Source organism: Doryrhamphus excisus, linkage group LG10 (assembly GCF_037039965.1).
Source record: "Doryrhamphus excisus strain RoL-2023G ecotype Guam linkage group LG10, RoL_Dexc_Guam_v1.1, whole genome shotgun sequence".
Taxonomy (NCBI): Eukaryota; Metazoa; Chordata; class Actinopteri; order Syngnathiformes; family Syngnathidae; genus Doryrhamphus; species Doryrhamphus excisus.
In genome coordinates, this window is record NC_136366.1 from 17,046,065 (window position 1) to 17,064,622 (window position 18,558).

At 43.2% G+C, this 18,558-nt stretch overlaps 3 protein-coding genes across 8 annotated transcripts in view; 1 reads left to right on the plus strand and 2 right to left on the minus strand.

Annotated features, from left to right (window-relative positions):
- Positions 1-459: 459 nt before the first annotated feature.
- Positions 460-7,644, plus strand: ccni (cyclin I). Of its 2 annotated transcripts, none has more exons than XM_058054953.2 (10): positions 460-680; positions 1,174-1,333; positions 1,880-2,014; positions 2,940-3,014; positions 3,103-3,243; positions 4,679-4,807; positions 5,213-5,314; positions 5,661-5,763; positions 5,911-6,125; positions 6,205-7,644. In XM_058054953.2, the coding sequence occupies exons 2-10, from the start codon at positions 1,220-1,222 to the stop codon at positions 6,382-6,384; spliced, it is 1,194 nt and encodes a 397-aa protein (XP_057910936.2). In that variant the 5' UTR covers positions 460-680; positions 1,174-1,219; the 3' UTR covers positions 6,385-7,644. The 2 variants fall into 2 exon arrangements, with proteins under 2 accessions (XP_057910936.2, XP_057910928.2); XM_058054945.2 differs by having other exon boundaries at positions 462-680; positions 5,661-5,808.
- A 989-nt stretch (positions 7,645-8,633) lies between these two features.
- On the minus strand, positions 8,634-14,269 carry sowahb (sosondowah ankyrin repeat domain family member B). The gene is made up of 5 exons (XM_058054932.2): positions 13,046-14,269; positions 11,662-11,784; positions 10,220-10,596; positions 9,839-10,026; positions 8,634-9,749 (listed from the first exon to the last, which is right to left on the minus strand). Exons 1-5 carry the CDS (start codon positions 14,175-14,177, stop codon positions 9,302-9,304), a joined length of 2,268 nt encoding a protein of 755 aa, XP_057910915.2. The 5' UTR covers positions 14,178-14,269; the 3' UTR covers positions 8,634-9,301.
- A 1,880-nt stretch (positions 14,270-16,149) lies between these two features.
- shroom3 (shroom family member 3) overlaps positions 16,150-18,558 on the minus strand; it is a 68,894-nt gene continuing 66,485 nt past the window's right edge. For all 5 annotated transcript variants that reach the window (XM_058058498.2, XM_058058489.2, XM_058058505.2 and 2 more), the window contains one exon: positions 16,150-17,453. In XM_058058498.2, the coding sequence (XP_057914481.2) occupies positions 17,064-17,453 (390 nt within the window). In that variant the 3' untranslated portion in view covers positions 16,150-17,063. The remainder of the gene's footprint in view (positions 17,454-18,558) is intronic.

An 18,558-nucleotide genomic window follows, 5' to 3' on the forward strand; every position in this document is an offset into this window, starting at 1 on the left:
CCGTAGGCTGACTGACGTGTTTATTAACCAATCAGCGAGCTGTACTTTGCAACGTTCAAATTGTCCGCCCAAAATGGGCTTCTTTGATTGGTTCTTGATCTGGCAGGTTCCTGAAGCAAAACTGGCATTACGTAAGGTTTTGGGTTGATTTGAGAATCTTGGAATATGATCATAAATAAAGTTTCTGTCCGCTGTAAATAATGCTATTAATCCACGTCTGGGGTGATCGACCCAGACTTTTAATGAAACATAAAATAACGAAGTATAAGTCCGCAAAATAAAGCGTTTTAGATGTATATCCTTTTCCGAGAGAAGAGCACAGCAATTTTATGCATAATGTCTGTCTGTTGCCTTGTCGGCCAATGTAGTTGTGTTACAATTAGCCAAGAGTAGCTAAAAAACGATGCGTATTTTAGAGTGTATACTTGTTTTAGTCTCCCCGTCCGCTTGGAGGTGGGCGGGGTTTGTTTCATTCCCTCTCCCCAGTCCCTCCTCGGAAGTGGACACTTGCTGTCTACATTCCCTTAATTTATTTTTATATTTTGCAACAAAATCCCCAAATGGAAGCCAAGATGGACGACTGAGCCTCAAATCGGCCCCCCTATTTCACCCTTTATTTATCAATGAACTGAGAGGACCGGATGAAATCCAACTGGGGTTTTCTCCGCTTCGCAGGGGAGGTAAGGCTCTGGGCTCCGTCTACTTACTGGATACGGGGAAAGCCAGGGTATTTAAATGGTACTGGCTTCAACTTACCACCGTTGTCACAGCGAATATATATATACATATATTAATCAAATGTAACGCATGTTCATGGTCGTATATATCTAATTCAACTCTTAAAACATTAAGTTAGCTTGACATATACGTACGTTGTAAGTTATCTGCGACGTCAGGTCAAGCAGCTAGCTGTGTGAACACCAGAGCTAATGTAGCTGTTTTATTCCATTCCTCAATGGAACAGCAGAAACCACTTTGGTACTGGGTATTTTCTGAAATTAGGTTGTTTTATGAGACAAATGCGGACAATGTGTAGAGTCAATGCCATATACAATCCTTGACAGGAGTATATCCCAATTCCCAGGCAATTTCAAACAAATTCATGTAGTACATTTTATCACAGTGTTACTTTTCAGTCCAGTTATGATAAATTTCCTGTGTGCCTGTGCACAGGTAGCTGTATCCAGTGGGGAGGAAGGCTTGGCAGGGGTGGGAAAGAATGAAGATCACCGAACCCTGGGGAGTCCACAGGCTGGCTTTTCTTCTAGAAAAAGCCATGTCGAGGGAAGCCAAGATGTGGAAGGGCTATGTGGCAAAGAAGCCCTCATCACAGGTGAGGATGACTTGTAATGTTACATCATGTATTTCCATTAGCAGTATAGTATAACTTTCATTATATTATATTGTAATGGAAGTGGACACATTTAAAAAGGTTGGAATGCTTCTATTCCAGTGAATATTCACCTTATCAAGTAAATGATAGCCACAAGCAATCTATCTGTTATTGCTGATAAAACACGTCAATAAAAGGCCGTATGTGGGAACACTGACGCACATCTAACATGTGAACTGATTTGAGAGGTCAAGTAGGCAGCTGGACTTTTCAGTGCCATAAAAACAACTGCAGCATTGCTGACATAGTTCCAGTTTATTGTGTTTATATGCTCAAACAAAGACTTTGTTGTGCTGCATTTGGGGAAATCAAGCTGTAAGGATTTGTGTGTATCGACCTTTAGGCAAACGGGTTCCTTTGAGACTTCCTGAGGGAAGACCTCACCAATTGTCACTGGTCCTCACCGGTTCTTACTGGTCACCACTGGTCTGCCGCAGGCAGGGCGATGCAAGGTTCTGACGGTTGTTTATTGATGTGTTATTGCAGGATACAGATATCTCCCCAACTCAGCGGGATGAAGCGGTGTGCTGGCTTTTGGAGCTCCACAGCAGGCTGCAGCTGTACCCAGAAACCCTGGTGTTAGCTGTTAGCATACTGGATCGTTTCCTTGCTTCCATCAAGGTAATGAAGTACATTGCAGCACTTTAGTTGGGTGTTACATCACCAATGTAAACAAATGGGGAGGATCGATTTGCATATGGATATTATTCTGACAAGGGGGCCCGACATGCACAGGGGGGTTGATTTTATTGCTTCATTTTCTACCGCTTATCCTTACAAGGGTGTGCTGGAGCCTATCCCAGCTGTCTGTACACCCTGGACTGGTCGCCAGCCAGTCACAGGGCACATATAGACAACCATTCACACTCACATTCATACCGATTGACAATTTGGAGTTGCCAATTAACCTAGCATGTTTTTGGAAGGTGAACATGCAAACTCCACATAGAGATGGGAATCGAACCCAGGTCTCCTAGCTGTGTGGCCTGCTCGTTAGTCACTCGTGCAGCCGGGGGTTGAGTTAATGTTAAAATTTGAAACAGAAGTTTTTAAGGATACCCGTCATATAGAAGAAGTCCACACCTTGCTCTTTGATTAACCAATTGAATTGATCTTATTCACCCATGTCCAATTCATCACCTGCATGCAGAGGAGTGGGTCATTTTGGTGTATTTCAATTGCTTTTTATGATTAACTTTTGCCATAATGCGTCCATGCATATGTTTGTGTCGGTGATCTTCACCTCAATTCCCTCCCAACCCACACATGCATGTGTGCACCCCCCAAGCGTAACTGGAGAGGAGCGATCACATGATCTAGTTGACTGTGTGTGTTCTCATATTTGTGTCACCTCCCACCCCTAGTATTGTTAAATAAGCACATTACATAACACAATAAAAACATCAATATTTCAACACCAATAACTTTCTTACATTTACAGTTTCTTACACTTACAATTATGTTAATTTCTAATTATTATAAACCATTTGATACATTCTGAGAGAGGTTCCACTGTACAACCTAAAAATGTCTTGCGTGTCTTCAGGCCCGTCCAAAGTATCTGCGCTGCATCGCCATCGCCTCCTTTTTCCTGGCTATCAAGACCTGTGAGGAAGATGAGGTAAACACTGCACACAATTTTAAATATGGAAAATAATCAAGTGAGTGTGATACTGATGAATGAGCGTCTTCATATGTCTGCCTCCCAGTGTGTTCCCTCTCTGAGGGAGCTGGCTGCTTCCTGCAGCTGTGGCTGTTCTCCATCAGACATCCTGAGGATGGAAAGGATCATCCTTGACAAACTCAACTGGGATCTGCACAATGCCACGCCGCTGGACTTCCTGCACGTAGTATGTCTACATACATTTACACATACTGGATGCACATGATCACAACCTCATGATGAAGCGCACAGGATTTAAGGAAGTTAACTTAAGGCTCTGCATAGTTAATCTTGTATTTTGATTGCCTTCTTCAGCCCATACCACGAAAAGAACCCCAAGATATGTTATATCTTTGGATACTCTTCAGTCTATACAGTATGGATGGGGAAAGGGGCAAAACATTTCTGTCCCCCAGGTGGGGGCATGACAAAAAATAATTGCGAACCACTGGTATACAGTACTCCCTTGTTTATCGCAGTTATCTTTATCAACTGAATATTTTTGTAGTTATGTTTCCGATCTTTTACATTTGTTTCTTTAACATTATTAGAGCCCCCAAGACATGGAATAGCACCCATATAGTCACCTTCATCCATTGTCGTATACACAATCAGACAAAATAAGCCATTTAAGACATTTTACCCAGTAAGGGAGCACAAAAACCTGGTGGTTCCAGAGATTAAGTCTGGTGCTTTTCTCACTGAACAATTACTGACACCTAGTGACCAGGGTAGAGTACTACATTTACAATTTGAATGTCTTGTATTTGTATTTTAGATCATTTAGCCAGTTTTATGCTTGAACATGCTTAATTTAGACAGTTTAAACATATTTTCATACTAATAATAAGCCGTATTCAACCACAAAACGGCATGATTTATTATGATATAGTATTTGAAAAGCGTGATAGAGTGAAGCTGGAACCACAATGTGGTGAGGGATGACTGTATAGTCATTGCCAGTTGGAATAAATTGGTGAAATATCAGATTTTGGGCTCTTATTTAGTGCGATTTTGATATGTGATTTCAATGTATGCCTTATTTGTAGGCGGTTATCCTGTTCTTGATCAGTTCCTCAAAAATGCACTTTGGACATATAATTATGTGCATTCATGTTTAAAAGATGACATGTTTGGAAAAAAAACAAATTGATATGCTTGGTTTGACCTGAATAAAAGTTAAGTGGGGAATTATTGACCAGAGGAAAATGGGGGTCCCAGGTTAAGAGCATTTGCAGAACCCTGGTTTAAACCATGCCATTATTTACTGTGACAGTAGTTTTGGAGTTGTATATTGTATTTTGGTGAAGAATACCGTGCTTGTCCGCCAAGTGTAATGAATGGTTAATAAGTAACTGATGTATTCTAGTTGTGTACTTTGCATAAGTTACCCTTTTGTACTTGGCTAAGGCGTGTTTTTGTAATGTTTTTGGAACGTTTGAATGATATGGCGAGATGACAAATGAATATGGATGAATGATTTATGTTTATATGGTATGAAATGACACCGGTGAGGGGTATTAAGGTTTTAAAGGAGTAGGAATGTGTGTGGTGAACTGCATTGATAATTGATGATTATGTCTGCCATTTTTCTATTCATTCCCTATTGTATTCTTGCATAGTTCCATGCAATGGTCTTGTCATGTTCCTCTGGGCTTTTGGACTCCTTGATGGGACTGAACCGGTCCCAACACCTTGCCCTGCTCACACGCCGACTCTACCACTGTTTGGCCGACCACACACTTATTAAGGTAGGCGTTTTGCTAGGGGGGTAATGTAACGTAAACAATGTTAAGCGAGTTGCTAGCAGCTCCTTTACTGTAGATTTAAAGATAGAAATTAAACTCAGTCGGGATGTTTAATAATAAGAGGAGGGCCATTTCTTGTGTAGACTCTGTATGGGTCAAACAATACATTGAAGTGGACATGAAACGCCTCCCAGCCCCATCATACTGTACTTGTACTACTTCATTGTGGGCAGAATTCCCCCATTCCTTATGGCTCTTATCACTCCCCGCCACTCAATGTTGTTTCCCTCCTGTTCAAGCTTGACTAAGCCACACAAAATTTGCAGTATTATTTGATTGCTTTTGTATGTATTTGTATGTATTTGTCTGTACATGTACAATATAAGTTTGTCCTCTCTTGTTGTGTAGCTGAGAGGATCCATGCTGGCCTTGGCTATCCTCACTCTGGAGCTGGAGACCTGCTGTCCCGATTGGCTGGCTGTCACCATCGAGCTGCTAAAGAAGGCCCAGGTACTCGTCTCAAGAGAACAAACATTGTTATTGTGGCTCGGCTGCTCTGTATCATGTTGAAAGATGTTTCTATATTTCATTTACAGTGGGGAAATCATGATCTGATCTATTTGATCATTTTCTATGTTTCCCCCCTTAAAAAGACACATGGAGGGAAATCAGGAGATCAATATCTCGACAGTGGAAAAATCAAACAGCACAGTTGTCAGTTGTACACCACAGTATTTGTTAACGAATAGCTCTAATTACAGCCCTGGCATTCCATCTCATTAGACTGTGAAGGCATATCTCATAGTTATAGTCATAAAAAGTGGAAATGTTTTTCATCTTCCTTCCCTCCTCTTAGATCGACACCTCTGAGTTGATCCGAAGTCGAGAGCTTGTTGCTTGGAGTCTTTCGGTACCGAGTGCTGCCCTGCCGCCAAACACCGTCTACATCTACCAACCCGGTCAGAACCAAACCACCCTGCAAGCTCCTACCCAGGACCCTCCTGGTAAATATATCACTTTGCTTCCAACTACATGAACCTCGAGTGTCAGATGATGCTGTTTGGAGAGAAGAAAGTGAATAAGTAACCTTATTCTGCTGTTTACAGGGAGCGTCACCTCCTCCACTGAGTCTTCCACACCAGGCCGGCCTCAGACCCCAGCTGGAGAGGAAGGGGTGTGCCAGCAGCCCCGCGGCTCTCCCACCTCCTCCTCCTCCAACGACGGCAGCCTCCCGGCTCTCCTCTCACCTCCCAAGTCCTCCTGTCACCGTAACCACCTGCACAAGGTCACGCTGCGCTGCAAGGTGTCTACAAAGCGCAAGGTAAATCCAGCCCTCATCTTCCAGGAGCACCTCCCACTTTTTTATCCTCCAGATATTTCATTTGCACCTCCTTGTTAAGGTGGAGGAGATGGAGGTGGATGACTTCTATGACGGCATCAAACGCCTCTACAATGAAGACATCACCGCAGCTGTCCAGGAGGGGGCGCCACCTGCAATGGGGGCGATAATACCAGCAGGTGAAGAAGGCTTCCTGATGTCCTCCCCCTGCCCGCCGCTACAGCCAGTCGGTGCCCCCTAAACGCCGGTCCAACACCATCAGAGGTTTGCGTTTACATAAGAAGCAGTAGATGCAGCTTCTCTAACATCCTCAGTGGTTTAGATGGTTTGGATTAGCACAAAATGTCTGTTCAGGTAGACCTGTGAGCTCCCATGACCCCCTTCGGCCAGAAAACAGAGCTCCCAAAAAAATACAAAAAAAAATAATAATCTGCTGCTATTATAACATTTGTTTGACAAATACAAAAAAGTATAGAAATATAAAAGTATCCCTTAAAAACGTATTCGCGTTTCTTCACTTTTATTTGTTGTTAACCCCTTAATTTAATGTTCCCCTCATCGCTGTTAACACAAACAGAGAAAAAAGTGACATATTTAGCAACATGCACTTTTTCTCATAATATGCTTCATAAGATGGCCATTTAAAAGTCTGTGTTGTCTATCCTTTGCCATTCCCTCTATCAGCTTGTTTGAACCAAGGCTTCTCAGGGTGTTTTGGTGATGCATTTGGGTTTCAACTGGACAACTGATTTCAAAACTGAAAGTTTTGGCAGCTTTGTACCAACCTCACCTTTAACCAGAAGCTATAATACAACCGTAAAGTTATATGACTGCTGTAGAAAAGTCTTGTGTTCTGCCGGGACACACACACTGGGGGAAATAAGCACCGTATTTGATCCCCTGCTCGACTTGAAAGACACGAACACTCCTTCCTGTTTATGCCTGGTTTCAAAATAAACATAAAACCAAGCACGTAAACATCCTAAACCTAAACTACTGTGGAACTTAATTTCATTGAAAATCGGTGGTGATAGTGGAAATAATGAGTTGCCAAGAAACAGCCTCAAAACTGGCCTTCATCCTTGTGAATTTTATTGTTTATTGTTTTATTGTCACAATAAATCCAACATATGGACTGTTGATGTCTTTGTAAGTGTGTAGCAGGGATCAAATACTTATATGTGATGGAAGAGGCGTACTGCCAGCCAGAGAGATTGAAATCCTACTTAATAATTGAAATACTTAATAATATATTCTCATGTCGTAAACCATAAGGGCATTTTAACATGACGCAACATAAACGTGTGCGCGTCTGTGTGCTTTAAACACAGACAACATGAAGTGATGAGCGATTCACTGTCACTACATATGCTGAGTTTAATCCATAGGTGTTTTTATTACTGCAAAAAGCTCTGTTCTACTTCCTGGAGGGGCCCGTTGGATGCAGCTCTTTGGTCCCTGAATGCACCTTGTGGCACAAATAGAGTATGAAAACAAACAATGGTGTCTGTGTGTATTATTTGGGGGGTCTTATTGGATTTACTAAGCTGTTACGAGGACGACTGGTGTTTTTGCCCTGGGAAAGCTGATTCCAGTGTGCTAAAGGGTGCTAAATGGCTACAGGAGGTGCAATGTGGACCACTGGACCAGCTCTACTCCCTCACAAGGGTACCAGAGTTGGAGCTTGGTCGGCATTGCCAGCAGTAAGTCCAGCCTGTTTCCGGTCAATGTTGGCTTCCTCCAAGGCTGCCCTTTGTCACCGATTCTGTTTAGCAGTTTCATGGACAGAATTTGTACATGCAGCCGAGGAGTCCAGTTCAGGGGCCTTAGGATCTCATCTCTATTTGCAGATGATGTGGTCCTGATGACCGCTTCGGTCTGTGACCTTCAGCGTTTACTGGGACGGTTTGCATCTGATTGAAGCTTCTGGAATAAGACTCAGCCCCTCCAAAACCTTGGTTCTAAATCGGAAACGGGTGGCGGTCTTGGCCCAGGTGAAGAGTTATGTCGGGGTCTTGTTGGCGAGTGAGATTGATAGGCGGATCGGCACAGCGTCCGCAGTAATACGGTCCATGTGCTGGACCGTTGTGGTTGAAGCGAGAACTGAGCCCGACTCAAGTTTCACCGGTCAAGGGTTCTCCACAAAGACTAAAGTTAAATGCGATTTATGGGTCCTCGACAGACTCATGGATGCTTGACCAGGATTTGTGTTTCACCGATGCACGGTTGCTTGGCAAATATTCAAGTTTCCCTGGCACAGGCACTCAAGGAAGACTAGCGTTAAACTCGACTCATGGGTCCTCGACTAAGACTCGAGTTTCCTACAGGTGTTCAACAAAGACTAAGGGGTGCTGCAGAAAGAGAAGTTAAACTTGACTCACAGTTGCTCAACACAACTCTAAATAAAGGCTTAATGTCTTTACTGTGAGCCAGTATGATTCTATTGCAAATTATCCATCACACTTTATGAAACAATCCACGAAAAAAAGACACGTTCATTTGTCATTTAATATGAAGTGACTGTACAAATACTGTACGGTAAAATCAATACCAAAACTCACCAGCGACTGTAGGGACTTTTTTTTTTTAGCCTGACGATATTTTAAATATCAAAATGGCTCCTCTGGAATCCTTTGGCTTTTCAGTTCAAGTTAGCATGCCCCTGTTCTACCGTTTATGTGCGACACCTTTGGAGGTTTTCACCCGTTACGTACTTCCTCACATCTACACACTTACTACATCCAACATCAACATGACAGAGAGACGGACATTTGCACGAATGTCCGGCTCCGTCTGCTTTGAGGTTTGGTTGCACAGTCCAACTGCCAGTATTTGCCCAACCACTGGAGGTCATCAAATCGCCTTTTTCACGGTTCAACCAGAAATAAAACACAATGTGGCTACCCTGCGATACATCAACTACAGGGGTACGGAAATAGATGCTCACACACTAATATTCATGCAAAACAATATTTTAGTCATTTATAACCTGCAAATCATGCTGGGTAACTTACCGGTGTGGGCTTTCCAGCATGCCTTGCGGATCCTAAATGAGTACTATAAAATGTTGCATGTGAGTAGGCATTGTTTTTAATACCCATTTCAGTTGCACCGTGAGTGAGCGATTAGTCACGGTATTTCACTCCTGCAGTGAACCGTCAGCCATCGGATTTATATCCGTGGAAGCGACTCAGTGATTTGTGTTTTAGGAACGCCGCGATTGATGTTGATCGTTTAACTTTGGCGCCTGAGCCGGTCCTGGGTCTTTCTCCCGAAGACGCAGAGGACAGGTGATGGCGGCGATGGCGGCGTTGAGGCTTCTGTTCACCGCCGTGGTCTGCACTCGGGGTGCCTCCTTCTCCTCGCCTGGCGGCGGGCGTGGGCGCTCCCAGCATGTGCGCCACATCCGTGGGTGCGCTGTGGCTCAGGTACTGCCAGGGCTTCTTCCCCGCCGTATCCCTCAGCTTCACGTCCGCGTGGAACTTGTTGACCAGCAAGCGGATCATGTTCTTGTTGTTGTGCATGGCGGCGATGTGAAGAGGTGTTTGGCCGCACGATGACCGGGCGTTAATGTCAAAGGTGGAGCCTGCCTTCTGGACTCCATACCTGAAAGCACAAGCAAAGGAAAAAGAAACAGGAAGTAAATGTAGTGAGATGGAAGGAGTGTTCATTGTGATTGTCTTCACGAGGGGTACCACAGGGTGTTGAGGACTCGGTGGTCGCCGTGTTTGGCAATCCAGTGCAGCACAGTGAAGCCGGAAATGAAGTCTCGTCTGTTGAGAAGGGAGGGGTCCTCCCTGAACAGGGAGTAGATGTCTGGCCACGCCCCCGCCGCCCCCTTTACCAGCCAGGCATGCTCCTTGGGCTCCAGAGGAACCAACGACTGTGGCAGAAAGAAAACATCAAGACATTTCCCATTTTCCGATTTGTGAGGTTTGGCGGTTATGACACATAATTCGAACGCTTATGTTTTGAGAAGCTTTATTTAAGCTTTTTTTATTTTTTATTTCAACCCTCAACACTGAAAACCCAGCAGAACGAGAGCGAGGAACCGAGGTCCTAATCTACTGTCTCACCTGTCTGCTGGGGCTTTCATGATAAGTGCTGGCTGCTGGAGGACTGTTTCCTGTCGCTTCCGCCCCCTCCGCCAAGTCGGCGAGGCTGTTGCAGCGGGATGGCGTGGAGCAGGACGACAGCGACGAGGATGACAGGTTGTAGCGGAGGCTCAGCGAGGACGAGATCCGATGGAGGCGGTTCAGTCGCGCCGCTTCGTTCCCTCCTGCTCTGGCCGGAGCGCCCTCCTCATGGAGCAGCTGGTCCAGGTCGGCGCCCACGCTGCGGCACATTCTGCCTCGTAGCCGACTGCTGACACGTCTGGCGAGGGTCGGCCGCTGATGGGCCGCCGGTGAAGAAGTGGAGCCATCGCTTGACTCGTGGTCGTCATAAAGATCACCTAGAAGAGGCCATCACCTCGTCATTAGAAGATCTGATCATCACACGTTTCGTCACAAGCCTCTGCAATTTGGTATGCAATTGTATTGTGAAGCAGGGCTGTCCAAAGTGTGGCCTGGGGGCCACTTGGGAGACCAATCAGCATTCATTTTACAAGAATTAAATGAAAATACAGTATTACACTAAAATGTTTGAATCTCATCACGCATAAAGTTGTTTTTTTAAAGTGAAATATGAGAAACAAACTAAGCTAAATAAATGGAAACATTTTAGGAAAATTACGTTAGGAAAAAGTGTGGATATTATGGGAATAAAGGCAAAATATTGTGGGAATAAAATTATAATATGAAAAGAAAATGTCCAAGAATAAAAAATAGTGGGGAAATTAAATTAAAAAATAAAAAAACAGCCAGAATTTTATGTTAATAAAGTCAAAATATTAAGAGGAAAAAAATTATATTTTAGTAATGCATACTATAAATATTGAAGAATTTTTTTTCTTAAGTTGTAATATTATGGCAAACAAACAAAATAAAAAGTTGTAAATTTAGAAAAATTTGAGGAAAAAGTTTGAATATTATGGAAATAAAGTCAAAATATAGACGGGAATAAAGCCATAATATTACCAAAACAAAAATGTACAAAAAAGTTAAAATATTCGGAAACCGAAAAAAAAAGAGTTGCTACTAATATGATTTTCCACCTAAACACCACAAACCTGAGTTGCCGGTTAATCGCATCTTGTCTGCAGTTAAATCATAATTAATCACATTTAATCGCGAATAGAAATAAGTAAGGATGTAAAACGATTTGATACGGAACTATGATAACTACATGACGTTTTATGTAAATATCAATTTTGGAAATATGGGCTTAACAACATACATGTCAAGATACCGTTGTATAAATGACAATAACAAATAACTGCATTGTTTTTGTACCTTCTTGCAGCTGGTTTCTCTCCGTTTCCATAGCGACCACTACTGTGTTGAAATTCCGTTCACTTTGACAGCCCTAATTTATGTATTTATAAATTGTTCATAATGCCGTTTGTCGGGGAGCTGACCTGTCGAGCGATGCCAGGATGTCGTGACCTTGGTGTCAGCGTGATGCGCCGCATAGCCAAGCTTTGTTGTTCCATGAGCTCGCTGGAGGTCTTCTTCGCTCTTTACGCCGCCCATCAGGTCACCTGATGACATAAGAGAGACAACAAAGATGACACGCAGCCTTTGTTTCTTCTTCTGTAGTCAGTGGAGACGTCATGAGAAATGTCCGACCTGTAGGAGGTATCATATTTCATAACAACAATAACATCCAATCGTTATGATGATTGTTGAATATGACCATTATTAAAAAAATGCATATTGAAGGAAATATTACTGACTTCCCCCCCTAAATTAAGGCTTTCCAAGCATAAAAAGATGCCTACATGAAGTACAATACAAATATAAGAAGTTGTAATGAGATGTAGTACTCTAAACTGGCCACTAGATGCCAGTATTGTCACACAAGCACCAGACTTGATGGCTGGAACAATTGCATATGAAATTATATTATATCCCTATTGAGGGCGGCTGTCACTTCCTGTCCGCCCCTCAATTAGCTCCCCTAGGGAACACTTCCAGCAACACAATGGAGTCCAAGTCTTTATGTATTTATGTCTTCCATCCACCCATTTTACACCATTTATCCTCATTAGGGTCACCTGACTTTGGTTGCCAGCCAATGGCAGAGCACGTATAGACAACCATTCACACTCACATTCATACCCATTTGGAGTCAATTTGGAGTCGCCAACTAACCTAACTGCTTGGCCAACAAGCTAACCACTCGTCCACCGTGTGGCAACTTCACTGGGTAACACACGTGTAAAAGGTTACTATAGGGGTGTTATTTCATGTCTATAGGGCTCTAATATTGTTAAAAAGCATATTTCAAGTGAAAAGTGGGTGGTGGTTGAGTGGTTAGCGCGCAGACCTCACAGCGAGGAGACCAGGGTTCAATTCCACCCTCGGCCATCTCTGTGTGGAGTTTGCATGTTCTCCCTGTGCATGCGTGGGTTTTCTCCGGGTACTCCGGTTTCCTCCCACATTCAAAAAACATGCTAGGTTAATTAGCGATTCCAAATTGTCCATAGGTATGAATGTGAGTGTGAATGGTTGTTTGTCTATATGTGCCCTGGGATTGGCCGGCCACCAGTCCAGGGTGTACCCCGACTCTCGCCCAAAGACAGCTGGGATAGGCTCCAGCACCCCCACGACCCTTGTGAGGAAAAAGCGGTAGAAAATGAATGAATGAATGAATGTCTACATTATTGGGTATTACATTGTAAATGTGACTATAGGGGTGTTATTTCATGTCTAGAGGGCTCTAATGTTAGAAAATGAATGAATGAAAGTGAAAGGTGGCTTCTTCTGGACGAAGATATTAATATAAAAAGTTTGATCTACCTGCCACCACCTGTGGTTTCTCAGCGCTGCCGTTCCATCCTGCTCCTCCAGAGCCGGAGAGCGTCCTATCATCACCGCAGGAGAGGCCAGCAGGAAATGAAGGCGAGAAGATGCTGTTGTGGCTGGTGGACATCCACGCCCGCTCAGGTTGTCTGTGATCCCACTGAGCACCTCCAGGATGCGAGGACCGTCCTTCCTCCTCCACTTGTGGCAAGGAGCGCTCTGCGGGTAGACTACGTCGGGTGGGCATCACCTCCTCGTGGAGACAAGCAAAGTCCAAACTCTGCTTGGGTGGTCTTAGCTCCTTCCCCGACCCCAAACCCAGCCCCTTTCCCTGCTCCACATTCTGGATGTAAATCTTGGGAACGGTCTTCTGAGGCTGATGTGTTGTGGAGGCAGCGACGGGGCCAAGATGGCCTCCTGGCCTCATCTGGATCCCTTCATCTTCATCTTCATCTTGATCTTGATCATCATAGGAGACTGCAGTTTTGTAGCTCTGCCTGTGTCTGGCCCGGCGTGGCTGAGAAGGACTCGGACCCTGATGGAGACTGGGTTCGGTTTCTATGATATGTTGAACCGAGGCCGCCTTCTGTGGCCCCACATGAGGGTACTGGTTTCTGGTTTCTGGTCCCCTCTGGACTGAGAGTTGAGGTTGATAAAGTGGTGGTGGTGTCTGGTTCAAATTAGTTTGGACGTTACTGTTGTTGTTGAGTACGATGCCCGCCACAGGTAAGACATTTTTCACGCCAACGTCTCCACTCAGCACGGTGGGCGTTGGCGCCTCTTTCTGCCGAGCCCTCCCTCTGCCCCACGCCGGGTTCAAGGCAGCCTTCTCCGGGGAGAGCTCAGACGTCCTCCCGGCGACAGTCCCGGAAGTCGTGCCTCCACCTCCACCTCCGACTGGTGGCGAAGCTCTGAATTTCTTCCTGAGAACGACGTGCGAGGCTCCGTGCTCCTGTTTGACGGTAGCCACGGAGTTAACGAACTTCTTGAAGAGTTCGCGGTTCTGGACCTGCTCCGCATGATCCCGCAGGAAGCCCCGGAAGTGCAGTAGCAGGTCCGAATTCCTCACCGAGCCGCCTCTACTCTGGATAAAACGTAAAACCGAGTCCTGTGTGAAATCCGTGGCCATTCCGGATTTGTTTGTTTCAGTCTTCTTGCTGGTTTCGAAGGTCGGGAGTGAACCGAGTTTCGCCCACTTCAGGTATTTAACCCCTTCCTGCCTGGAGCGTTCCTGCAGGTGAACCGGAAGTAGTGCATCTAGCCCATTTTAGCTATTTAAACTTTAATCATAGTCACAGTTCAAAATACTAGCATGTCCAGTATTAAATATGTGTATTTAATAATAAAAACACATTCTATGAAAAACTATTTAAATTAAAATTATTTTTATTTTACACACTTGTAATGTATCTACAAGTTTTAATTACATATAGCATTACAAATACATTCTAAATATAAAATATATACACATACAAAATGTAAATGCAGCTTTTTTTATGTACACAAATATTGTTGACAAATCTGTCTAAATCTCAGTAATTCATAATCCATCCACCTGACCCGTGTGACACAATTATTGTTGCCGTAGGCCACTTTAAAATGTCATTTGTTTCAAATACCGTATATGCAGATCCAGAGCATCACAAACATGGCTGACCAAAGGCACACCTGAGGTCAACAATATGTGGGAAACGGGCCTTTTGTGTACGCAGAAACTTTTACATTGTGGGGTTCAGCTTGTGAAAAATGGAACAAAAGCAAGTGTTTATAGTAAGGATGTCTGATAATTATCATTCTGATAAAAATATGATATGCGTTAATTCCGACCTCAATACGTTGAAGTATATATTGTAAATAAATAAAAGATATGTACAGTAGATGCTCCATGTGAGATTAAAAATGCATTTTGAATTTGTCATTTCAATTGAATATATAATCAATTCAAGTCTGCATGGTGGACAAGTGGTTAGCGCGCAGACCTCACAGCTAGGAGACCAGAGTTCAATTCCAAACTTGGCCATCTATGTGTGGAGTTTGCATGTCCAACATGCTAGGTTAATTGGCGACTCCAAATTGTTCATAGGTATGAATGTGAGTGTGAATGGTTGTTTGTCTATATGTGCTCTGTGATTGGCTGGCCACCAGTCCAAGGTGTACCCCGCCTCTTGCCTGAAGAGAGCTGCTGAGGAAAAGCAGTAGAAAATGAATGAATGTCTACATTATTGGGTATTACATTGTAAATGTGACTATAGGGGTGTTATTTCATGTCTAGAGGGCTCTAATGTTAAAAACCTTATTTAAAAGGTCCTAAACACTTATTACGGTTGGGTATGGAAGCAATTAACCATAATAAACGAGGGATCACTGTATTTATAAATTATTGCTAATTTTGGATTTTTGGAGGAAAGAAAATGGTGGTGGGGGGGGATCCACTGTACTGTTTTTGTTTGCCTTTCAAATGAAGATTTAGTTGGGATTTGTGCAATAAAAAGAAATGAAAAAGAGACAAAGTGTAATCATAAAAAACCATAAAACCCAGTTTTATCAGGCGCCATTTTAGTTTTTTAGTTGACCATTCACACTTTTAGTTGAGTGTGAATGGTTGTTTGTCTATATGTGCCCTGTGATTGGCTGGCGACCAGTCCCAAATGTATACCCCGCCTCTCGCCTGAAGACAGCTGGGATAGGCTCCAGCACCCCCGCGACCGTCGTGAGGATAAGCGGTAGAAAATGAATGAATATAATCAACTCTATTGTAAAATAAATACATTTTCATGCCCCCCCCCCCCATAAATCCAAACACATTGTATGACAGTGGCAACCTGAACTGAGCATGAACACCACAGACCACTCACAGAACTTACAAAATACTTTTATTTAGCAAAAAAAATCCCCAACAAAACAAAACCGAGACATTTTTCACTATATAAACTCCAAATCACACGAGTCAAACGTATGAGTTCATATTTTGTGTCTAGGAAGACTACATGGAACAATGAGGGTGATAGGCTTTCCGGGTGTGATATTTGGACAATAGGACATATTGACAATACCTACAATGTGCTCTCCAACTACAAAGATAAGTCAAATTTGTAGGCATTTTAGTAGACATTTGAGAGTAACAAAGAACCTCTGACAACATTGCATTCAGTGAATAAGTGCAGTAATACTCAAATAAAACTTGCTTTTTCAACCTTTTGACAGTTTGGATTAAGAAAGATGTTTTATAAGACCAGGAAGACACACCGAATAAGCAACTAGACTACAATAAAATAATGCTATGTCCTGTTTCATTCATTATGACATTAATACACAGCTCATCTATTGTTTGGTTTAAAATCAATAAATTATATCCAAATGTGGCTGGCGACCAGGGAAAGTCAGCTGGGATAGGCTCCAGCATAATTACAACCCTAATGAGGATGGATGGATTTCTGGTTGTTTTTGTTCTCTATATGAATCAACTGGGGGTCATTTAAAATATGGAATATGACACATACGATTAGAATCTTTGGACTCCTCAACTTTGACATCAAATGTTTCCATTGAAAAATAAGTGGAATCAAATTTTAGTGGCATTTTTTTAAATTCTTATTTTGTCTTTGGCCCCCATTCATTTTTTTAGCAAAATAGCCGTTTTTCCTTGCATGGCAAACTCTCATTAGTGATGTGAAAAAAATGCAACTATAGTATTTGTGGCTCCTAACATGCCTGCATGAGGATTAGAGTCCATTTTTTATTCAACATTCATTTCTCCTCAGCCTTTGCCAGCGACTTATGGTCCACTTTCTTGATATCATTTAGATACTGCTAACAAATCTGTGAAATATTACGGTAAAATAAAGAGCTCACCCTTAAACCCGACGTATCTTGGATGTACAGTGGACATAAGGAGATAATATAGGATGTATTGTCAGGTGAAACATTCAGTCAGGTGTAACTAGAAGGAGGCACGTTATCATGTGACATTATGCATAGATCCACTCTTCTTCTCCTGTCTCACTCTTTCATGGCATCACAGTGATGTTACTGTGGTGGGCCTGACCGAGTGGGAGGGGCCAGAAGTCAGCTGTGGGAAGGGGGAGGAGCAAGGAGTGGGGTTCGGGGATGAACGAGAAGATCCTCCAGACCGATCCCGGGCCAACGCCAGCTCTGGCGGGAGGGTCTCTGCCAGCCTCGTCAGCTGCTCCTCTCGCTGACGCATGAGGTCATCGAGGTTCCGCTGGCGAGTCAGCAGGGAGGGTTTGGTGCTGACAAAATGGCGGTAGTCTTGGAGTTGGGGTTCAGTGAGGTAGCCTAGCAAGATGGCGTGAACGACGCGCTGCCGCCGGTCCAGGTTCTCCTTCAGTTCCCAAGCATCCTCCGTTTGGCTGAGGAGCTGAGAGCGCTTTTGATGGAGGGAATCCTGATGAGACAAAACAAGCTTTCAGGAAAATTTGCACGGGTCAAAAATGTCAAAAATGTCAAAAACTAAAATGGCGCCTGATAAAACTTATCATGGTTACACTTTGTCTCTTTTTCATTTCTTTTTACTGCACAAATCCAAACTAAATCTTCATTTGAACAAACAAAAACAGTACAGTGGACCCCCCCCACCATTTTCTTTCCTCCAAAAATCCGAAATCAGCAATAATTTATAAATACAGTGATCTATTGATTTATTATTGTTAATTGCTTCCATACCCAACCGTAATAAGTGTTTAGGACCTTTTAAATAAGGTTTTTAACATTAGAGCCCTCTAGACATGAAATAACACCCCTATAGTCACATTTACAATGTAGACATTCATTCATTCATTTTCTACTGCTTATCCTCATGAGGGTCACGGGGGTGCTGGAGCCTATCCCAGCTGTCTTCGGGCGGGGTACATCCTGGACTGGTGGCCAGCCAATCACAGGGCACATATAGACAAACAACCATTCACACTCACATTCATACCTATTGAAAATTTGGAGTCGCCAATTAACCTAGCATGTTTTTGGAAGAGAATATGGGAGAACATGCAAACTCCACACAGAGATGGCCGAGGGTGGAATTGAATTTGGGTCTCCTAGCTGTGAGGCCCGTGCGCTAACCACTCGTCCGCCGTGCAGCCTATAATGTAGACATAATAAGCCAAAAAAGGATAAAACATTCAAGACATACATGAGATGTGTGTTGCAATTAAATGTGTTCCAGTACAAGTAGGGGAAATGATGTTGTCGGACAGGAAGTGATGTCAGGGTTGAATTTTTAGCTTGGGATGTTGGGGATTAATGTTTCTGCTGTGAGATCATTCAAACCTGCAATAAAAGCCTGTTGTTGCGACAATCTCACCAAACATTATAGTAACATTACTGACTAGTGACCAATGAATACTACAGTGCATCCGGAAAGTATTCACAGCGCTTCACTTTTTCTACATTTTGTCATGTTACAGCCTCATTCCAAACTGAATTAAATTAATCTCTTACCTCAAAATTCTACACAAAATACTCCATTATGACAATGTGAAAAAAGGTTTTTTTGA

What these genes read in the sequence shown, in the direction of transcription:
- ccni (XM_058054945.2), top strand. Translation starts at nt 1,220, where the DNA reads ATGAAGATCACCGAACCCTGGGGAGTCCACAGGCTGGCTTTTCTTCTA. An exon ending in GTTTCCTTGCTTCCATCAAG is followed by an intron (nt 2,015 to 2,939) that starts GTAATGAAGTAC and finishes GCGTGTCTTCAG; the next exon opens with GCCCGTCCAAAGTATCTGCG. An exon ending in TCCTACCCAGGACCCTCCTG is followed by an intron (nt 5,809 to 5,910) that starts GTAAATATATCA and finishes TGCTGTTTACAG; the next exon opens with GGAGCGTCACCTCCTCCACT.
- sowahb (XM_058054932.2), bottom strand. Translation starts at nt 14,177, where the DNA reads ATGGCCACGGATTTCACACAGGACTCGGTTTTACGTTTTATCCAGAGT. An exon ending in ATCCTGGCATCGCTCGACAG is followed by an intron (nt 10,597 to 11,661) that starts GTCAGCTCCCCG and finishes GGCCTCTTCTAG; the next exon opens with GTGATCTTTATGACGACCAC. An exon ending in ATGAAAGCCCCAGCAGACAG is followed by an intron (nt 10,027 to 10,219) that starts GTGAGACAGTAG and finishes TTTCTGCCACAG; the next exon opens with TCGTTGGTTCCTCTGGAGCC.